This window comes from Malus domestica, chromosome 02 (assembly GCF_042453785.1).
Source record: "Malus domestica chromosome 02, GDT2T_hap1".
NCBI lineage: Eukaryota > Viridiplantae > Streptophyta > Magnoliopsida > Rosales > Rosaceae > Malus > Malus domestica.
In genome coordinates this window covers 3886258-3907051 of record NC_091662.1, presented here as the reverse complement: position 1 = coordinate 3907051, position 20794 = coordinate 3886258, and the positions used below count along the sequence as shown (strand labels likewise).

The window sequence follows — 20794 nt, the reverse complement described above, 5'->3', positions numbered from 1 at the left end:
GAGCAAAATTACCCTAGCAGATGAGTCTGATTAGTTATGGGGTGGGGTCAGCTTCGGGGATCTTCCAATTTCCAACAAGGCGTGGGCATTTACCAATGCTCTCGTAGTTTGACTATTCCGCTCGTATTGACAACGAAACTATAATTCAATGTTTTTATGCGATAAAAATTCGATGTAGGCTCTCATTCCAAACAAGTCCTTGTCTTGGGCAGTTAGGTAATCTCCAATCGACCTGACTAAAAGACTATAGAGCTAAAAATAGCTCAGAATAACACGAAAATCGTCTCCAACCAAGAACTAAGTCTAAGGGCTTGTGGGTCCCACTGGGCCCAAATCAGGCAATTTCCAACCAGCCAGCCCGCCCTCCAACGAAACTATTATTATCGCACAAATACAAGGTCACAATCTGGCAGCCGTGAGATTATATTGTAACTTAGAGCCAGGGGGAGTTATAAATGGGAGTGACAACAGATTTGGTATGGAGATACTCATAGAGGCCCTGCATACCAGATTCTCTTCCAAATCCACTCATCTTATACCCTCCACCAGGGCAGTCTCGATCGCATTCAAAGTAGCAGTTGATCCAAATAATGCCTGCACGAATTGACCTTGAGACAGTGTTGGCCACATTCAAGTCATTGGTTATGATCCCTGCTGCTAGGCCGTATCTGGTGTTGTTGGCTCTCTGTATCGCCTCCTCGATTGTCCTGCAACATTTCAACGTGCAATTTTAAATAATGTTTGTGTTGAAGCCTTGAACACGAATCAAACAAAAGAAATCAGATTACTTGGTACTTACTTGAACTTCATCAAAGCCATTACTGGTCCAAATATTTCATCTTGGGCTATAAGCATGTCATCCTGAGAAAATCGTCATAAGATCAATGAGACGAGAATGATATAACGAAAAAGAACACGAAAATAACCCTATGGATTAGATGTTCCATTTGCATTGCTAAAGTTGGAGTTTGTGAATGTACCTTGACATCAGTGAATATTGTAGGTTCAATGTAATATCCCTTGTTCCCCACAGGCTTGCCCCCTGTTAATAAAGTGGCTCCTCCATTCTTACCATGCTCAATGTAGGTTAGGATTTTATCAAACTGCTTCTTATCAACCTGCAATTTCCAGTGAACGTCTCACGGATGCAAATTTGTAGGTTGTATTTGGGCTAAGGTCAGGATTTGCAAGCATATTGTAGGGCATAGATCAATCATAAAACTCCGTTGCTGGCGGTAGAGTCAGTTACCTGTGGTCCTTGATGGACACTAGGATCAAAAGGATCCCCGACTACCCAATCTTTCACCTTCTCTTGTAACTTCTTCACAAATTCATCATAAATCCCTTCTTGAACATAAACACGGGAACTTGCCACACAAATTTCTCCCTGAAATTGCGAATGACTAACATGTGGTCAGTGCTGCTACATAAATCTATCCAAGTCATAAACAAGAAGCTGCTACATAAACCGATCCAAGTCATCGCTAGTTTAAAATTAAATTGAACGGAAATTATGAACTTCACCTTGTTGAAAAGGATTCCCAAGAGAGCAAGATCAGCAGCCATATTTATATCAGCATCATCAAAAATCACAAGGGGTGATTTGCCTCCTAGTTCAAGTGAAACTTGTTTCAGATTGCTCTTTGCTGCAGCCTGCATTACTTCACGCCCAACCTCAGTGGAACCAGTAAAACTGACCTAATATATCAAGAACAAGCGTCAACATTACAAATCACAACAAGGCATTCAAGTATTGTCATCGAATTGCGTAACAATTTTTCACATAAAGGATTCAAATTTGAACGAAAGAACGAGAATTTACTTTGTCAATGTCCATATGATGGCTGACGGCAGCACCAGCAGTCTTTCCAAATCCAGTTATGACATTGAACACTCCGTCAGGAACACCAGCCTTCATAAGAATTTACAAGAGAGAGTCAACAACGGCGAGCCACTTTGGCAATAAACACAAACAAACGCATAGAATGAATGAGCTTACCAACTTAGCCAGATGAGCACAGTATAATGCAGATAGAGGTGTTTGCTCAGCAGGTTTGGTGACCATGGTGCAACCAGCAGCTAAGGCAGGGCTGACCTTTGTGAAAAGCAGGGCGCTCGGGAAATTCCAGGGGACAATGAGCCCCACAACACCAATGGGTTCAAGCAATGTATACGCTTGAAGGTTGCGCGACATCTTGAGCACCTCTCCATGGATTTTGTCAGCTGCACCTGCATAATAACGTAGCGTTTCTACTACAAACGGTATGTCCATGGTCTTGCAAGAGCTGAACAACTTCCCGGCATCAACGGTATCCAAGATAGCTAGTTCTTCTAAATGTTGGTCAATTAAGTCTGCAAGCTTCATCATTATCCTTCCCCTCTCCTGAACATTACATTCAAGCCAGTGAACAAATTAGATCTTTCGTAACACGTTGATCGATACGGATTTCAGGGTCAATTGCACACTAATCATTTATTCAAAAAATATTAAGCCAAGTTATGTGCAGAATGACCGAGCGATGTTCAAAAATGAATGTCTTGCATACGTATCAAGATGTGATTTACAGGTAAGTAAGAATGACCGAGCGATGTTCAAAAATGAATGTAGCTACAAGACTAGAGCGTTGGAGAGTTACATACGGCGCCAGGCAAGCGAGGCCAAGTGCCATGGTCGAAGGCAGCACGCGCCGCCTTGACAGCCAAGTCAACATCTTCCTTATCTCCTTCTGCAACTCTTGTTATCGCCTCCCCTGTTCTTGGATCTATTGTCTCAAATGTTTTACCTTCCAAATTTGATCGGGGTTCACAAACCAAAAACAAAAAAATTGCAAAAATGTCAGTGAGTCACTTAATCATATGTATATGTATATATCCTTATATATATGGCATTTACAAGCTTAAAAAATAATGGGTTCTTGAATTTTGAGAGTTTGCAAATTTGGTTGAGGCAAAAACACAAACAGTACGTAGTCATGGTGAAAACGGGCAGTAAAGAAACGCTTTTTACTAAATGAAAGCTCGTAGATTTCGAGAAGAAGGGAATCAAAGGCGACAAACCAGAAACGGAATCGACGAAACCTCCATTAATGAACAGCTGAGTAAACTTTATTGCCGGAATCTTGACGAAGGAAGCTGAGCTGCCGTTGAAATCACTCCCCATGGTTGCCGTTTCCTCTGCTCTTCTCTGCGTTTTGCTCTGTTTGTTTGTGTGGAAAAAAAGAGATTTTGTTGTGTTGTGTTTGTTTGCTTACCGTATGGAATCTGAGAGGGAATATTTGTACAGTTTTAGTCACACACTTTTTTTTTTTTAAAGTAAAATAATGAAAATGGTTTGAAAACTTTGAATTTTAACGATAAGGACAAAATAAATGGTAAAGTAAATAGTACATGATTGACTTTTTAGTATAAAAATATGGTTTTTCGTTAAAATGAACACTACCGCGGGCTTTTCGTTAAATTTTTTTTTTTTTAACTTTTCATACATTTTTGTTAATTTTTTGGTATTGATTTTTTAAATTCATTCGACGTGTCAGTTGCAAATTAAAAAGAGTACGAAAAAAATATTTGTGCGTACAGCTAGTGTTGGGAGGATGAGAAATTATTTTTGTCCAGTCTCCATAGGTGAGGATGATATTTATAGGGTGTGCTATCCAGTATCCACATACCTCTTTTTACTTCTCACACACATTTTGTTGATTTATATCCCTTGATCTTCTTCAATTCATTTGATCCGACGGTCGAAAATTAAAATGATGTGTGAATATCACACCCCTACTTATAACTCTATCGATTAATGTGGAATAGTTTGATTTAGTCTATTTATTACACAAATCTCAAAACTTAAATAATCGAATGATAATAAATAGGAAAATTTTATTTAAACCCATGCAACCTTTTTTTACACCCAACTTAAAATTTTGAATGTTAATTGTCTATTTTACCCTATTGCATAATTACTATTAAGTACAAAATGAAATTAATAATAAAACTCAAATTTATCAATAAACCCAAACACTATAATTAAACTCTACGATCATTCTTTGTTTATCATACGTTCATTCTGCTAAAACCCTAATAGCTCTCATAGAGAAAAATAAATTTTTCTATTGATGGATGGTGATTTTGAAGTTTTGAACCCTCCAACCAAGGTATGACTCAATTTATGAATTTTTTGTTCGTTTGATTTCAATTTTTTAAAGTTTAGAACTTGTCGAATTGAATGATGTCTTTAAGGTTTCTGGTTCCGCATGTGTATATCTTTCAGGCATGTTGGGTTGGGTGGTGAGTCCTTCATGAGCTTATAATTTTTTGCTTTATGGAAGATTTTTCGAGTTGAGGAAGTCTGGACTTTCCCATTGAATTGCCACTGATGTGAAGGGATGTTTTTCAAGAAAAATCTTGAACCTTGATTCTGCAGTCTTGCTGATTCTTTTGGGGGTTTATTTTTCGATTTCCCAAGGACTAAAACATTTTAGAAGCAAATGATTTATCGACTCAAAGTTTCCAACATTGTTTCCTGCACTGGAAAATCTCTGCACTAAGCAATTATTGGATTACAAAATATCCATTGCCATCTTTAGTTTTACTAACTTTGAGGGATACATGTCGGGATCTAGGTGAGCCTTGTCCCTATAAACCTGATTACTATAAGTCAGAAAGCAAGGATAATCTCTGATTGTATTTTTCGGGGGTCTCCCTCTCCCTCCCAATATGAAAGTTATTGTTGGTCCTACATATTCCAAACTCCATTTGTTGTGTAAGAGGAAATCGAAAGGTAGTTTAAGTTGTCTGTTGTTTACTATAAAATGGGGCTTGATGTGTTTTTAGTCAGTAATATGAAAACATTGCTACAGTTAGCTATATTTGTCCATTTGTTTTAATCATAACTTGAAGATTTTTTATTGTAATCATAATTTTGTCGTTTATTTTTTAGCAACAAGAATTCAATGATGCCTCTGATCGAGGCAATGAGGTTGGACAAGAATGTGTGGTGGATTATACTGATCAATTTACAACTTATGAGGTAATTATATATTTATAGTGTCGTTGACGTGTTAGTTAATTTTAGAATTTTACTTCGAAATAAAATATGTGTTACGTGCAGATATTCAAAGGAAAAGATGCATTGATTACATGGGTTCGTCAACATGGAAAGCTGGATAATATGGTAATTGTTATTAAAAGGTCTAATTTAGGAGGTGAAGGTAAGACTGTGAGTCGCCGTCGACTAACACTTGCTTGTGAAAGAAACGGTACATATTCGTCATACAAGTGTGTTGTAGCATATGGTCAAAGGTCAGATGAGATTGGTCACAAAAAAAACAATCTAGGAGTTCTGGTACGAAAAAATGTGGAGGTTCATTCTTGTTGAAAGGTGTGAATATTGGCGATGAGGACGATTGGACATTGAAGGTAGTATGTGGAGAGCATAATCATCCTACTTTAGAATATCTTGAAGGACATTCTTTTGTGGGGCGACTTTCTAAAGAGGAGAATGAATTGTTGATGGACATGTCTAAGAGTTTGGTGAGGCCCAAAGATATCTTGGTCTCTATCAAAGACAGAGATGCACAAAATGTATCAACTATAAGGACAATATATAATGCTAGACATCGAGGTAGGATGAAAGAATTTGCTGGGAGGACACAAATGCAACAATTGCTTCATAAGTTGTCAGAACACAAGTATGTTGAGTGGCACATAAGTTGTGGTGATACTGTGATTGACCTTTTATGGGCTCACCCTATTAGTATTGAGATATTACGAGCATTCCCACATGTACTTATCATGGATTGCACATATAAGACTAACAGGTATCGTTTTCCACTCTTACAAATTGTGGGTGTGACATCCACTAATATGACATTCTCAGTTGCTTTTGTGTATATAGAGGCTGGGAAAGAAGACAATTACATTTGGGCCCTGACTAGATTAAAGACATTGCTTCATGGCTATTGTCTTCCTGGGGTTATTGCCACCGATCGAGATTTAGCACTCCTAAATTCTATCAAGTCTGTATTTCCTGGTTCGCAACATTTATTGTGTAGATGGCATATTAACAAAAATGTGTTGTCAAAGTGCAAGAAAATGTTTGAGTCAAACAAGCAGTGGAATAAATTTAATAGAGATTGGAATTGCCTTGTGAGTTTGGAAACATAAGAGGAGTATCAGCGTTCTTTGCAAGAAATGGAATCTAAGTTCAGTAATTATGATGATGGTCTTGAGTACATACGAAACAATTGGTTAATTCCATATAAAAATAAGTTCATAGGCACATGGATAGATAATTGTATGCATCTTGGTACTACAACCTCAAACAGGTATATTTCTCCTTACTTTTTCATAACTCTGTATGATGCATTTTACGATGCTGGGTCCCGTTTTCCCATCACTTTATTATTGTTGTTTGGTTTTTAGTTTTAAATTTTACGTCATTATATCATATTTATTGTCGCGGTGACTTCAACTGATGGATAAATGGCTAAACTAGGCAAGACTTGAGGTCAATTTTGGGCTATGTTACAGTGAGGGTGAATTTTACAAATATAAAAATTAGAATATAATATTTAAACAGTTGAGCATCGTAGACTTTATAGCTTTTGTATTTTCAATTCTATAGTTTATGCTTACTCATGTATTGTTATAATCAGGGCAGAAAGTGCACATGCAAAGTTGAAGCGACAACTTCGCTCCAGTCAACTTAACTTTGAGACGTCGTGGGTACATATACACTCCTTGTTGGAGTTGCATCATACAGAGGTTAAAGCATCTTTTGAAAAAAAAGTTGATACTTTGTTCAACACAAATTCAAGAAACCTAAGTTGCAACGACTAGTAGGTTTTGTTTCTACCCATGCCTTGAACTTAATTGTCTGCGAGTCCAAAAGGTAGTTTGGGTTTGTCTTGCATTTACATTATTATTGTTTAGCCTTTTAAACCATATTGTATTTGAAGGTAACTTAAATTATATTGTATTTCTTTTAATAACAGGTTGGAAAAAGAAAGAGTGACTGTTGTATCTTGTGGTTGCACCATTCGCCAAACTCATAAGTTGCCGTGTGCACATGAGATTGCAGAGTATAGAAGGCTTGGCAAGCCGATCCCACTTGATTCTCTTCATCCGCATTGGAGAAAATTAGATTTTATCAATGTGCCAAATAGTAGTGAACAACTAATTCCTCCGGAAAAGTCACGAGCAGAAAGATTTAATATGTGGTATGAAGAACAAGATGAAGATAAGAAAAGAGAGCTCGAGATGAAAATTGAAGAGCTAATGAACCCAAATACCACTTCACTTAATGCTCCAAAAGAAAAGATTAAGACAAAAAGGCGACCATGCAAAATCTGGATTTTTACTACGCCCACGCTCAATCATTGGACGTGGCGAAAATTGTTCCATAAGGACCCGGAAGTATCAAAATCGCTACTTGGAAACCTGCTATTCCAACCTACAAGTAGTGCAGATGGAGGAGCTAGCCAGTTTATTAACACAGCACAACAATAAACTTCGTCACGAATTAAAACGATGTCATTCAAAACAGTAAGTAGAAGTTTAACGGTAGCAACACTAGACAATCACTATCAGTCTACCACCCACCAAAGAGTAGGGAATACATCAACTACACATTTTGTTTTTGAGGTCACATGGAAAACTCTAAATAGACAAGTGATGATCTCATTTTGCATTGCTTTGCATCACCAGGGTTACAGGAGGAGCATCAATCCTTTCTTTTCTTCTTATTCTCATTCTTCTCGGCCGAGTTCTTCAACTGTGGTAAAGAAACGATAGCCGTTTTAGTTAACAGGTCTACTTAGCCTAACAAATATAACATCTCACAATATAAAATAAAAGAGGAGATGGTCTAAGCACCAACAGTCATAAATATGATAGAAAACAAGACCGAGAGGAGGATTTTGCTCTTAAAGCATTAACGAGAACTTACCATGATAAACAGTATACGGACGAACACAGCAACAAGACTGAAATACAGCTGCAACACAATTTCAGAGAACGATTAGATAACTACATATATCACCCTGTTTTAGCTTTTATACACAAAATGTAGCATTGCCCATCATTCACATGACTAATTGATAATTCCTTACCTTAAACTTGAAAAGAGCTGCAGAGCCCCCAAAGACAGAAGAAGCAAAGTGTAACCAAATTAGCATAGAAAGGCCAGAAGAAATAACGTTCCCAGAGCACCCATTCCGACCGAAACCAGAGACATAATTTACGGAAGCAAAGAGACTCAAAACAGCACAACCACACTCATTTCTCCCAAACCCGCTTATAACGCTTGTCCATGAAACCACGTCCTTTTCCGGCATGCTTTCAAATAGCAAAACAACATAACCCATTTCCCCATTCTTCCCAAACCCCATCAATCATCGCATTCCACGCAACCACACATGGTTCAGACATTTCCTCAAACACCTTATGCGCATCGCACAACTTACCAAGCTCGGCATAGAAGCTCACAAATGAGGTCTGTATAAAAGGGTCGCGCAAAGTGTATGGTACCCATCGAGGAGTCCAAAGAAACCAAATCCCCGCACGATGACGACGGAGTGCCGGTCGATTCGACTCCCCGCGGGTCTGACGATCTAGAGGCTGCCAAGTGGTAGATTCACGGTGGCAGGAAGATGTAGCAGGGGAGAAGAGGCGTTGATGGAGTGATGGCTAACAAATGGAGCAGCAGCTCCTTCTCCTTCTTAGTCTTCTTCTTCGATTTCAATCTTACATCTGACTAAAAAATTGAATGGGTGTAAAAATAAATCTACATACTGAATTAGGTTTATAGGGGTATATTAGGTATTAAATTTGGGTTTAAAGAGATATGAATAGTTTAGTTAAAAATTAAATGGGTGAAAAGAATAAATTGGATGTAGAAATAGGTTAGATGAGTTTAAATAAAATTACCCTAATAAATATAATAATGAACATCACCACTATTATAGAGGAGAAATTTTTCAATGAATCCGAACACAGTGATGAGCAAAATTAAACTAGCAGATGAGTCTGATTAGTTATGGGGTCGGGTCAGCTTCGGGGATCTTCCAATTTCCAACAAGGAGTGGGCATTTACCTATACAGACCTCGAAATTTTTTCCTTATCGGACCGGATTTTGCTTACTCAACCGCTGAGCAAGGCATAGTGGTTTGGGACTGCACTGGACAGCATCAGTGTGCGTGCCATTAGTTGTTAAAGTTTTGGATGTTGAAATCTGATTTGATTACGTTAATTGATGTGTACAAGTTTTACTTAATAGCCAGGCAGATTGTCTGCCCTCCTGTTACCGTGCCCTTCCCATCCCCTCCTATTTGTGCGGTCACGGTTAAACTACGTTAACATTTTATATTGATTTTTTAATAGAGATAATAAGACAAAAAGCAATAGGAATATGAAATGTTGACCGCACAATTAGAAGAGGATGGAAAGGGCACGGTAACAAGAGGGCAGACAATCTACCTCCAATGCTCTCGTAGTTTGACTATTCCGCTTGTATTGATAATGAAACTATAATTCGATGTTTTCATGCAATAAAAACTCGATGTGAGTTATCTAACATATCTTTATATATGAGTTACAAATATTATTTTACACGTCCCTACCAATCCAATTTTATCCCTAATGCTCAATCTCATCTAACCCACTAAACGGGTTATTTCTCTGTAGTTTATAATTATTCACAACAATCCATGACATGATCACTAACATAACGTGTATTGTTCTCCACTTATAAGTAATTTTAAGTTCAACTCTCATTATTGGCGAGTGCGATGCTAAATTACTGTAGCTTAACTCAATCTTTCACTTTTAATGTAAAATATCATCGTACCAAATAAATATCCATGTTAACACAACAAAAACCTCGAACTTTTCTCACTTTACTCATATTGTGCCTAATTCCTTTAACATGGCTCTAGCCTAAAGCCCCCCCCCCCCTCTCCTCCTAGCACTCCGCCCACCGAGTATGTGTAGATTAATAACTTTCTGATCACAAATTCACGAATTTTGGAATGTTGAATTTGATTTGGGTGTTTGTAACTTTGGACTAACGACCAACCTGATGATAAGTCATTCCTTCTTAATCGACCAACCTACTACTATATCCGAATCTCAAACTTCTGTATTTTTTATCAATAAAAACGATATAATTACAAGACACAATCTGGCATCGCATCAAACTTCAACCATTCGAACTGTTAATTTTTTAAGTTGCACTTCATAGATCATTCTTGCAAAATATTAGCCAAATCGGAAATATTTGAGGCATTTAATTGAGTTCAAAGAAATTGACGAACACTATGTTTGGAGAAAATTGAAATTTCATCGTGGCAATTAAATGGACAAATGGTTTGGGACTAAATTGAAGTTTTGCATAGGTGATCTGTCAATCTAGACTTACAAAATAAACGGTTTAGATTGTTGAAGTTCGATGTGGAATAGGTCCCACAACAAATTTTTTTGAAAAAATGGGATCTCTTTAGGACCTGATATATATAGGTATATTATTATTGCACAAATACAAGGTCACAATCTGGCAGCCGTAAGATTATATTGTAACTTAGAGCCAGGGGGAGCTATAAATGGGAGTGACAACAGATTTGGTATGGAGATACTCATACAGGCCCTGCATACCAGAGTCTCTTCCAAATCCACTCATCTTATACCCTCCGTAAGGGCAGTCTCGATCGAATTCAAAGTAGCAGTTGATCCAAATAATGCCCGCACGAATTGACCTAGAGACAGTGTTGGCCACATTCAAGTCATTGGTTATGATCCCTGCTGCTAGGCCGTATCTGGTGTTGTTGGCTCTCTGTATCGCCTCCTCGATTGTCCTGCAACATTTCAACGTGCAATTTTAAACAATGTTCGTGTTGAAGCCTTGAACGCGAATCAAACAAAAGAAATCAGACTACTTGTACTTACTTGAACTTCATCAGCGCCATTACTGGTCCAAATATTTCATCTTGGGCTATGAGCATGTCGTCCTGAGAAAATCGTCATAAGATCAATGAGACGAGAATGATATAACGAAAAAGAACACGAAAATGACCCTATGGATTAGATGTTCCATTTGCATTGCTAAAGTTGGAGTTTGTGAATGTACCTTGACATCAGTGAATACTGTAGGTTCAATGTAATATCCCTTGTTCCCCACAGGCTTGCCCCCTGTTAATAAAGTGGCTCCTCCATTCTTACCATGCTCAATGTAGGTTAGGATTTTATCAAACTGCTTCTTATCAACCTGCAATTTCCAGTGAACGTCACGGATGCAAATTTGTAGGTTGTATTTGGGCTAAGCTCAGGATTCGCGAGCATATTGTAGGGCATAGATCAATCATAAAACTCCGTTGCTGGCGGTAGAGTCAGTTACCTGTGGTCCTTGATGGACATTAGGATCAAAAGGATCCCCGACTACCCAATCTTTCGCCTTCTCTTGTAACTTCTTCACAAATTCGTCATAAATCCCTTCTTGAACATAAACACGGGAACTTGCCACGCAAATTTCTCCCTGAAAATGCGAATGACTAACACGTGGTCAGTGCTGCTACATAAATCCATCCAAGTCATAAACAAGGTGCTAGTTCAAAATTAAATTGAACGGAAATTATGAACTTCACCTTGTTGAAAAGGATTCCCAAGAGAGCAAGATCAGCAGCCATATTTATATCAGCATCATCAAAAATCACAAGGGGTGATTTGCCTCCTAGTTCAAGTGAAACTTGTTTCAGATTGCTCTTTGCTGCAGCCTGCATTACTTCACGCCCTACCTCAGTGGAACCGGTAAAACTGACCTAAGGTATCAAGAACAAGCATCAACATTACAAATCACAACATGGCACTCAAGTATTGTCATCGAATTTCGTAACAATTTTTCACATAAAGGATTCAAATTTGAACGAAAGAACGAGAATTTACTTTGTCAATGTCCATATGATGGCTGATGGCAGCACCAGCAGTCTTTCCGAATCCAGTTATGACATTGAACACTCCATCAGGAACACCAGCCTTCATAAGAATTTACAAGAGAGAGTCAACAACGGCAAGCCACATTGGCAATAAACACAAACAAACGCAGAGAATGAATGAGCTTACCAACTTAGCCAGATGAGCATAGTATAATGCTGATAGAGGTGTTTGCTCAGCAGGTTTGATGACCATGGTGCAACCAGCAGCTAAGGCAGGGCTAACCTTTGCGAAAAGCAGGGTGCTTGGGAAATTCCAGGGAACAATGAGCCCCACAACTCCAATGGGTTCAAGCAACGTATATGCTTGAAGGTCGCGCGACATTTTGAGCACCTCTCCATGGATTTTGTCAGCTGCACCTGCATAATAACGTACCATTTCTGCTACCTGCGGTATGTCTACGGTCTTGCAAGAGCTGAACAACTTCCCGGCATCAACGGTATCCAAGATAGCTAGTTCTTCTAAATGTTGGTCAATTAAGTCTGCAAGCTTCATCATTATCCTTCCCCTCTCCTGAACATTACATTCAAGCCAGTGAACAAATTAGATCTTTCGTAACACGTTGATCGATACGGATTTCAGGGTCAATTGCACACTAATCATTCATTCAAAAAATATTAAGCCAATTTATGTGCAGAAAATTTATCCTTTGTTGCTGAGTTATTATGAAAACCAACTTTTTCTTGTTACTTTGTAAAAGGGGAGACTTGGTGGCTGCAAACATATCATTTTTTTCGGAGCCAGAAAAACTCACAGAAACATTTCAGTCTTTTTTTGGCCACCAACGTCTGATTCAACAGCCTCAGGAATAGACCTAAGGGCGTGTTCCAACCACTGGACCACCCCATAATAATTAATATGAATTTAGTTATACTTAAGCTACGGCAATTATATTATCAAACAATACACTGAAGATAGCTATAAAAGTTATTATTAAAAATTTGATAGCGACCGTTATTATTCTAGTCGTTTCTTTCACATGAAGATCTTTTAGACTAAAAATTTACTTTATTATTGACAAAATAGCACTTTATCTTCCATGGTTGCCACCCTTTTGACTGGATAAAGTTATCAACTATGACTTTTTCAATCACTACGGTGGTTCATTAGCTTAGAACGATTACTAGGTTCATATTCCCTCGCACGTTTTGAATTTGATTTATAGCGCTGGTGAATTATATCTTACTGGATTCGATTTCTAGCATTGGTAAATCACACCTAGTGACTAGTGGGAGGTTGATCACATATTTTAAAATTGTAGGGGCATGGTCTTTAAAAAATTTGAAAATATTTTGCTCGCTACTGACATCAATTGTTTTAGATGAATTTAAGTTTCGAGATTTGTTTTAAAAACATTAATTTGTTCCCATCAAACGAAAATTAATACATTGGTTAGATGCTCACCACTGCTGACTCAAAAATTTTAAGTTAGGCTGTTGCTTTCATATCTTTTATGACTAGTTGACTTTGGACTTTTAATGAAACAATTTGATGCGTATCACTACCTCCACAAATAATGTGTATCACAACCCAAGAATCACATGTATTAAACGAAAAGAAAACAGAAAATACTTGGCTTCTTATGAGCAAGTAGTCATTCTTTTACGCTTAAATAATAATTTGATATGTTTTGCACACGCATTAAAATGTAATTTACCGGCAAGAAGGAATGACCAAGCGGTGTTCAAAATCGAATGTAGCTACTAGAGTATAGTGTTGGAGAGTACATACAGCACCGGGCAAGCGAGGCCAAGGGCCATGGTCGAAGGCAGCACGTGCCGCCTTGACAGCCAAGTCAACATCTTCCGTATCTCCTTCTGCAACTCTGGCTATCACCTCCCCTGTTCTTGGATCTATCGTCTCGAATGTTTTACCTTTCGAATATTCACAAACCAAAAACAAAAAAAAATGCAAAAATGTCGGTGAGTCACTTAATCATATATACAGTGGCGGTTCTAGACGTGTGCAATAAGGCCATCTCCAACCGAATGGTTCAGAGGGCTGAAAATAGTCTGAAAATCGTCTCCAACCGACAAAAATACATTATTCCTGTCGGTTATAACCGACATGAATTCTTAAAAGGAATTTTGAATCCAACGGCTAGCTGGCGCTAGTTACCGTTGGATTCATTTTTTTTTTCTTTTTTCTTTTAGGTTTTTTGGGTTTTTTTTTTAATTCTCAAAAATTCTATTTTTTCCCTATCAATACCTAAATGTGAAATCTGAGAGGGCCCCACGGAATCGGAGAGGGCTGGAGGGCTGGCTGCAAGCAGCCAGCTAGCCCGGGGCTGGCCAGAAAACCGCTTAATAACCGACAAAAATACATTATTCCTGTCGGTTATAACCGACATGAATTCTTAAAAGGAATTTTGAATCCAACGGCTAGCTGGCGCTAGTTACCGTTAGATTCATTTTTTTTTCTTTTTTCTTTTAGGTTTTTTGGGGTTTTTTTTTTAATTCTCAAAAATTCTATTTTTTCCCTATCAATACCTAAATCATTCATTCACCATTCCTCACAAAATTTTTAAATTTAAGTTAATGTTGTTTTCAAATTTAATTTGTAGTTTTTTAATTTAATTTGTCATTTTTAAATTTTAGTTGTAGTTTTTAAATATAAGTTGTAGTTTTTAAATTTAAGTTGTTGTAGTTTTTAAATTTAAATAATAAATTATGTTTGGCCCTATGACTTTCGGTTGGAGACGGTTTTTGGTGACAGGGCTAAAACAAGTCATCTGGCCATTTGACCCTCGGTTGGAGACAGAGGCAAATATGGTCATGTACTGTTCATTAAATTATTAATATGTTGGAGGGTTGGAGGGTTGGAGGGCCAGAGGGCTAAAACGAGTCATATGGGCAGCCATCGGTTGGAGATGGCCTAAGTACCCTTGCAAGGACCCTTAATCTTAATAGCCCTTAAAACTTAAAAGATGATATCATCTACATATGTACCAATTTGGTTTGTATAAAAAAAAACTGTGTTTTGAAAATTTTCTAGGTTCTGCATGTGAATAAGAGAAATATGAACTATATATGCGTACAAAAATAACTTTTATGTTTTTAGTTTGGTTTTGCCGGCTTTCCTCTTTTTTTTTTCTTTCTTGATTTTTGTTGATTTGTAATAATACTTTATACAGACATACAAATTAGCTTTGTAGCAAGAGTTTGTAAACAAGGCTCATTTGTTATTTTCGGCACAGGACACGTAAAATCTCAGAGCTGGCTCTGCATATATAAATTATGTATATGTATCTTCATATATGCCATTAACAAGTTAACAAGTAGACGGGTTCTTGAATGTTGAGAGTTTGCAAATTTGGTGGAGGAAGAAACAGAAACAGTACGTACGCATGCTGAAAACGGGCAGTAAAGAAACGGTTTAGTAAATGAAAGCTCGTTGCTTGCGAGAAGAAGGAAAAAATGACGAGAAACCTGAAACGGAATCGACGAAATCTCCGTTGATGAACAGTTGGGTAAACTTTATTATGGGAATCTTGACGAAGGAAGCTGAGCTGCCGTTGAAATCGCTCCCCATGGCTGCCGTTTCTTCTGCTCTTCTCTGCTTGTTTGTGTGGAAAAGGATGAGAATTGTTGTGCTTGTTTCGTGTATGGGAGGGCATATTTATGCTATATTATTGGGAGGATGGGCCAGATTTAATTACGGGTGGGGTTAGCTTTTGGGATCTTCCAATTTCCAACATGGATCAAGTGACTCCAAATTAAGTATCGTAGTAACATATGATATATGTTAACCAGACGGTATCTGCCACCCAATCTATGGTATGTGACAGAATTATTATTTTTATTTAAAAGGGATCAACTGGTTACTTCGTCACGACAGTTTATCATTTTGGAGGCTAAAAAAACTCACATAGACATTTCAGCCTCCCCTATCGACCATCGTGCGATTCACGAGCGGCAGAAATCGAACTCAGACATGCTGTATGGAATACAAGCTTGAAATTTGTTCTCAATTATTGGATCACCCTGTGATAGTTGTTTACGAGGGTTTTCTTCTTCTTTTTTTCGTGTGGTCCAAGTTGACAATGTGTGAAATGTAAATTTTTGTCAACTCTAGTAATTGCAAACTTTCAATCTAAACCAAACCTCATAATGAACTAGCTCACTTTTCATAAGCACAATGTAGTTCTAATTTTGTTTCCGCTTGGTTTCTGTTATTTCATGTCTACCATACTACCGGTAAAAAGACAAAAAATGCCCTTCTTTTACTGTTATTCTCCTTCCTTTTAAGCCGGTATGGTTAAAAAAACGAAAACGACCCTTTTAACATGTGGGATCTCACTAACCAGTTTCCTCCTCCACCTCTTCCTCCGACTTCGATTCGTTGTTTTAAGTTTTAAATTCGTAAAAAACAATCCTCCTTTCATTAAGTCTTGTTAGTTGAGTCATAATTTTTTTTCTTTTAGTCTTTTGAGTCAAGTTAAGTCTTATTTTCGTAAAAATCACTTGTTAGGTCTAGAATTGAGTCTTTTTAATTGTTTGTTGCTGTTTTGAGTGTTTTGAGTCACTCATCCTCGAATTCAATTTCCTCCCCCACCGACTCCGATTGCCTGCGCACCCCTGACGAGGCAATTCTTGCAGATAACCGGCGAATTAGACCTCCCCCTACCTGAAAACGACTCCTCTCATTCCCGTAAAAAACTATTCAGATATTGCATGTTGAATTTCAGTTCATTTTAAGGTGAATCATAGCTTTTTCTACAAAAGAAGGAAATTTGGGTTTGATATATTACGAAGAAAGAGTTCCTTCCTCGTGTTCCCGTGGAGCATCCGAAATCTAGAATTCCCATCTGCCGTTCCTCTCTCATTGCTCATGTCAGTATTCAACATTATTATGTGGTGGTTGGAAACGTCGGTCTGAGTTTTCTTTACACCACACAAAACTAACGAAAACGGCAACTTGGTCATTTTATTTTTGAGCAGATATGAAGAAAGAGTTCCTTTCTCGTTGAATTAGAATTTGTAAACTAGGCGCAAACACGATATGGACGATTATTTTCACTCTCTTGTTAATTTTTTGTCATTGATTTTATTTAATTTATTTGATCAGATGACCGAAAAGTAAAAAGCGTGTGTTAGAAGTAAAAATAGCTATACTATGAAAATGTACAAAAGGGAACACCCCTTTTTTTTCTGCCTTAACATATGAGATGGCAACATGTGACACTACAAAATGGAACGATCAAATCCAAGCACTATATAAATACAGGATTCAATGCGTACACGATTAGAATACAATTTGACATTTTTTCTGATCAATAGTATGTGTTATTCTGTTGATCTAGTATTATATTTTATTTCAGTTTAAGCATCGATTAGCTTGTTAGTGATACAAAAATAAATGAGTCAATCTAAATACGACTTATCACCACTGTCTAAAGTCGGTCTTCGTAAACCCTTTTTTTTTATTGTTGTGTTGGATCTGCAATTAATCCTATGGATCCCTAGAATTGGTGCATTCTTCTACTATTATATATATATATATATATATATATATATATATATATGTATATATTATCTCCGTGCCCTGTGTTTTTGGATCATGATCGAGTCAAGTATCACAACTTCTTTTACCCATTCTGTATATTGTCCTTTTCATTTTGTGTTGCAATATAAACTTATTAGTAGGCAAGATTTTACAAAAAATGTTCTTTACATTCCTTTATATTCTTATCATAGGAGAAACAACTTTTTTTTTTTTCAATATCCCCTCGTTATTAGTTACTAACCCTAGTGATTGGATTTATATGCTTGTTATAGCCGATGCCATTTTTTTCTTCCATGAATTTGAATCAGAATCCAATCCCTCACCATAAAAAGTTCTAGTAACAACAAAGATCAATCAACTAAAACATCAAAGTACATAGGCGTTGTGAACTTTTGTGGTAGAACAACCACCTCTATCTGCAATTGACAACCACCTCTACCTAATAAAGGGAAGAGACAAAGACCCATGGAAAATTGCCATGGAGGGGATTAATGAAGAATATCCTAACTAACAAGGCTGATTTTTGTGTGTCCCAAATGGAGATTTGATGAAATATTGTGGGACATAAATCATTAAATTGAAAAAGATTGGCAAAGATTTGAAGAAAAATAAAAAAACTACAGGCGCATAAGAGCAAGTCCATCCTTCCTAATTGCCTGAGCAATTGGGTGCTTGAATCCCCCAAAATCTACAAAATCCTCTTCACTCCAAGTCCAATCAGTCGAGCTACAGTGGAAGGAAGCAGAGCCCGACCGCTCAATCGGGCCGGAGTAGCCCAACCCAGCGCCTGAGTGGATCTAACATCTGCCATGTCTTTTTTTAATGTTTATGTCAGGTGTGTGGATCATGCGCCAAAGCTGGGCGAGTAAGCCGGCAAGTCAGTTGCACTGGGGCCCGCACTGAAGCGGAAATAGATCATCTCTAAATCTCTTCCATCAAGATCACCAGATCAAATGATCCGGATCTTTGAAATTTCATCAAACAGCCAACCTGTTTTGATCCCCTAAAACAATAATTTTTTTTGCTCAATTGATGAGACAATTATTGCCTTAGTGAGGTGAACTTGCTCTAAATGCATGCAATGTTGCGCATTATTGACCGTGAATCAATAACGGATGAGAAACGAATCTTTTGCAATGTGACTGGACGAAGACCTTGTATTGGATATGTCGGTTAATGAGCGCTCCTAAACTACGAATAAAATTTATGTTTTTTTATAAAAAGAAGAAAGTCATGAACTCAATTTACTGGGAAGGGACACTAAACAAACCCTTGTTGGTTGGAATACTCACATTCAAATATTTCTTTTTATACGTGAGAATTTATTTTTTATTTTTTCAAAGATACGTGAGAAATTATGGATGAAATTAAAGATGCATAAAACTTCGTGGTCTGTCTTGGGCAGTTGGGGCTCCCATTGTTTATGGAGACTAAGATTTGGTCATTGCATGGATGGGGTTAAAGGTCTAAAATTAAGAAATTATTTGATTTGTTCAAAAACTCATTTCTAATCGATGTTTGGACTATAACTTATTCGGTTGGAGATGATCCAAAGGTGGCTACTTTCTTTCCTTCTAGTATGTAGTAAAATCAAAGTGTAGGGTAGGCTAAATTTCAACTTTGGGGTTTTTAGTTTATGGTATTTAGGGTTTTAAATGAGTTTAAGAAAATTTAGGGGTATTTAATCAAACTTTTATGAACTCTTTCAAAATTCTGATCATTTTTTTGCGACGACTTCAATTTTTAATTTTATTCAGTTTTTTTAATTTCCACATGGGGCCAGATTAACACATGACGTTCAATCATTGTTTACGTGGGCGCCACATCATAGGTTAACGTCTATTTTAACAAACAGTTTAATGGAAGTATGAAATTGTCCCATAATTATAACTATGAAATTGTCCCATAATTATAACTCTAGGTACCACTCTCGGACGAAAAAAACTTGATGTACGAAATTTTGAAAACCAAGAAATTTCAGGATAGAAACTGAGATGTTACTTTTTTTTTTTTTTGCTTTTTTTTTTTTAGTTTTTAATTATACAATTTTTTATTTATAATTAAATCTTTTTAATTCTTATAACAATATATAATTAGGCTTGTGGGACCTAGTTATGTACCACGTCAGCTCATAACAGAATTTTTGACAAATTTTTAACGAAAGGACCACATTGATTTGCAACATCTATTTTCAGGGACTACATTGATCGATTTTCAATTTCAAGGATCATCTTGATGGGATGTGTCAATTTCAGGAACCATTTGTGATATAAGGCCTCTAAAAAGTAAAAAGTGAAGGATTTTGGTGATTTGAAAGAATTTCATAGTGCATTTTATGATTTAATAAATTCAATCTCTCCCCTAAGTTTTCGAGCGAATTCACTCAAGGTTCACATGAAGTCACTCTAAGTGCACATAAACACCATGGAATTTAATCTCTTTTAACACCAAGTTTGTTCACTTCTTAAAAGATGGGATGACCTAGAGCCTAGGGCAGCCACTACCTACCTCCGCCCTTAGATGTACTTCCGGTGAGATGTAAAGATCTCTTCTATTGGTGTTCAAACTTGGCCATCTTAATGCTGAATAACATATAGTATAAGCTGTGCTGGATCCTAGTAATCACACGAAACACTTGGTTGAGTGTGCGGTACATATTAGAAGTACTTGTTTGTCACTGGAATATACCCCGTGCTCGTCTGAGCTTCGCCCTAATCGGCAAGGAGGTATACATCAGGTTACGTGATGAGTGCTATACTTCTTATAAACAAGTAGCCATCGAGTAAGAGCAGAAGGAAAATTCTTTTCAACCCATATTTAATCATGACTTATAGGCTATTACTATATTTCAAACTAATTAGGTTTTCATCCTTATTTTTACTACTCTATTAATTAAAACCTTATTACTTTTCAATTTTTGATCAAGGTCCCTTGTATTAATAATATCATTAATTATTTCAATAATAAAATATTTTTTATTTCTAAATATATTCATTCAATATTAAAAATGTTACAATTAGTATATTTATATTTATGGCTAAATTTTTTATCATATATTTTTATTTTTAGTTTGTACCCATTTTTAATTTGCAACCCTTTTTTAATTTGTACCAATTTTCCTTTCAATTTTAATTTGTACCCATATATTAATTTCTTTTTGTGCCCATATTTTTTAAAGTTTTATTTGTATTGTACCCATTTTTATTTTTGCTAAATGTACCCATTTTGAAGAATGTACCCATGTTTTGATACAATAATTTTTTGGTTATTTTTTATGAATGTACCCATGTTTACACACACACACACATAGTA

The 20794-nt window shown here is 36.9% G+C and overlaps 3 protein-coding genes and 1 long non-coding RNA gene across 5 annotated transcripts; 1 reads left to right on the top strand and 3 right to left on the bottom strand.

The window, feature by feature from the left end:
* Positions 1-139: 139 nt before the first annotated feature.
* On the bottom strand, positions 140-3243 carry LOC103449117 (aldehyde dehydrogenase family 2 member C4-like). The gene is made up of 9 exons (XM_029109917.2): positions 3058-3243; positions 2641-2783; positions 2000-2383; positions 1823-1912; positions 1525-1698; positions 1250-1387; positions 981-1118; positions 800-861; positions 140-707 (listed from the first exon to the last, which is right to left on the bottom strand). Exons 1-9 carry the CDS (start codon positions 3158-3160, stop codon positions 434-436), a joined length of 1506 nt encoding a protein of 501 aa, XP_028965750.1. The 5' UTR covers positions 3161-3243; the 3' UTR covers positions 140-433.
* Positions 3244-4805: 1562 nt separating this feature from the next.
* LOC139189993 (PKS-NRPS hybrid synthetase cheA-like) lies at positions 4806-6159 on the top strand. Its single transcript, XM_070809541.1, has 4 exons — positions 4806-4826; positions 4934-5023; positions 5105-5204; positions 5375-6159. The coding sequence occupies exons 1-4, from the start codon at positions 4806-4808 to the stop codon at positions 6157-6159; spliced, it is 996 nt and encodes a 331-aa protein (XP_070665642.1).
* A 1304-nt stretch (positions 6160-7463) lies between these two features.
* On the bottom strand, positions 7464-7997 carry LOC114827685 (uncharacterized). The gene is made up of 2 exons (XR_003776808.2): positions 7943-7997; positions 7464-7768 (listed from the first exon to the last, which is right to left on the bottom strand). It is a non-coding gene; the product is annotated as an uncharacterized lncRNA (long non-coding RNA).
* Positions 7998-10489: 2492 nt separating this feature from the next.
* Positions 10490-15573, bottom strand: LOC103418162 (aldehyde dehydrogenase family 2 member C4-like). Of its 2 annotated transcripts, XM_029109928.2 has the most exons (9): positions 15406-15573; positions 13709-13851; positions 12107-12490; positions 11930-12019; positions 11632-11805; positions 11385-11522; positions 11118-11255; positions 10937-10998; positions 10490-10845 (listed from the first exon to the last, which is right to left on the bottom strand). In XM_029109928.2, the coding sequence occupies exons 1-9, from the start codon at positions 15506-15508 to the stop codon at positions 10572-10574; spliced, it is 1506 nt and encodes a 501-aa protein (XP_028965761.1). In that variant the 5' UTR covers positions 15509-15573; the 3' UTR covers positions 10490-10571. The 2 variants fall into 2 exon arrangements, with proteins under 2 accessions (XP_028965761.1, XP_070662179.1); XM_070806078.1 differs by lacking the exon at positions 15406-15573 and having other exon boundaries at positions 13635-13851.
* Positions 15574-20794: the final 5221 nt, after the last annotated feature.

What these genes read in the sequence shown, in the direction of transcription:
- LOC103449117 (XM_029109917.2), bottom strand. Translation starts at nt 3,160, where the DNA reads ATGGGGAGTGATTTCAACGGCAGCTCAGCTTCCTTCGTCAAGATTCCG. An exon ending in GTGTCCATCAAGGACCACAG is followed by an intron (nt 1,119 to 1,249) that starts GTAACTGACTCT and finishes TGGAAATTGCAG; the next exon opens with GTTGATAAGAAGCAGTTTGA. An exon ending in CAATATTCACTGATGTCAAG is followed by an intron (nt 862 to 980) that starts GTACATTCACAA and finishes CGATTTTCTCAG; the next exon opens with GATGACATGCTTATAGCCCA.
- LOC139189993 (XM_070809541.1), top strand. Translation starts at nt 4,806, where the DNA reads ATGGGGCTTGATGTGTTTTTA. An exon ending in TGGGGCTTGATGTGTTTTTA is followed by an intron (nt 4,827 to 4,933) that starts GTCAGTAATATG and finishes TTTATTTTTTAG; the next exon opens with CAACAAGAATTCAATGATGC. An exon ending in ATCAATTTACAACTTATGAG is followed by an intron (nt 5,024 to 5,104) that starts GTAATTATATAT and finishes TGTTACGTGCAG; the next exon opens with ATATTCAAAGGAAAAGATGC.
- LOC103418162 (XM_029109928.2), bottom strand. Translation starts at nt 15,508, where the DNA reads ATGGGGAGCGATTTCAACGGCAGCTCAGCTTCCTTCGTCAAGATTCCC. An exon ending in ATCATATGGACATTGACAAA is followed by an intron (nt 11,806 to 11,929) that starts GTAAATTCTCGT and finishes TTGATACCTTAG; the next exon opens with GTCAGTTTTACCGGTTCCAC. An exon ending in TGGGAATCCTTTTCAACAAG is followed by an intron (nt 11,523 to 11,631) that starts GTGAAGTTCATA and finishes TCGCATTTTCAG; the next exon opens with GGAGAAATTTGCGTGGCAAG.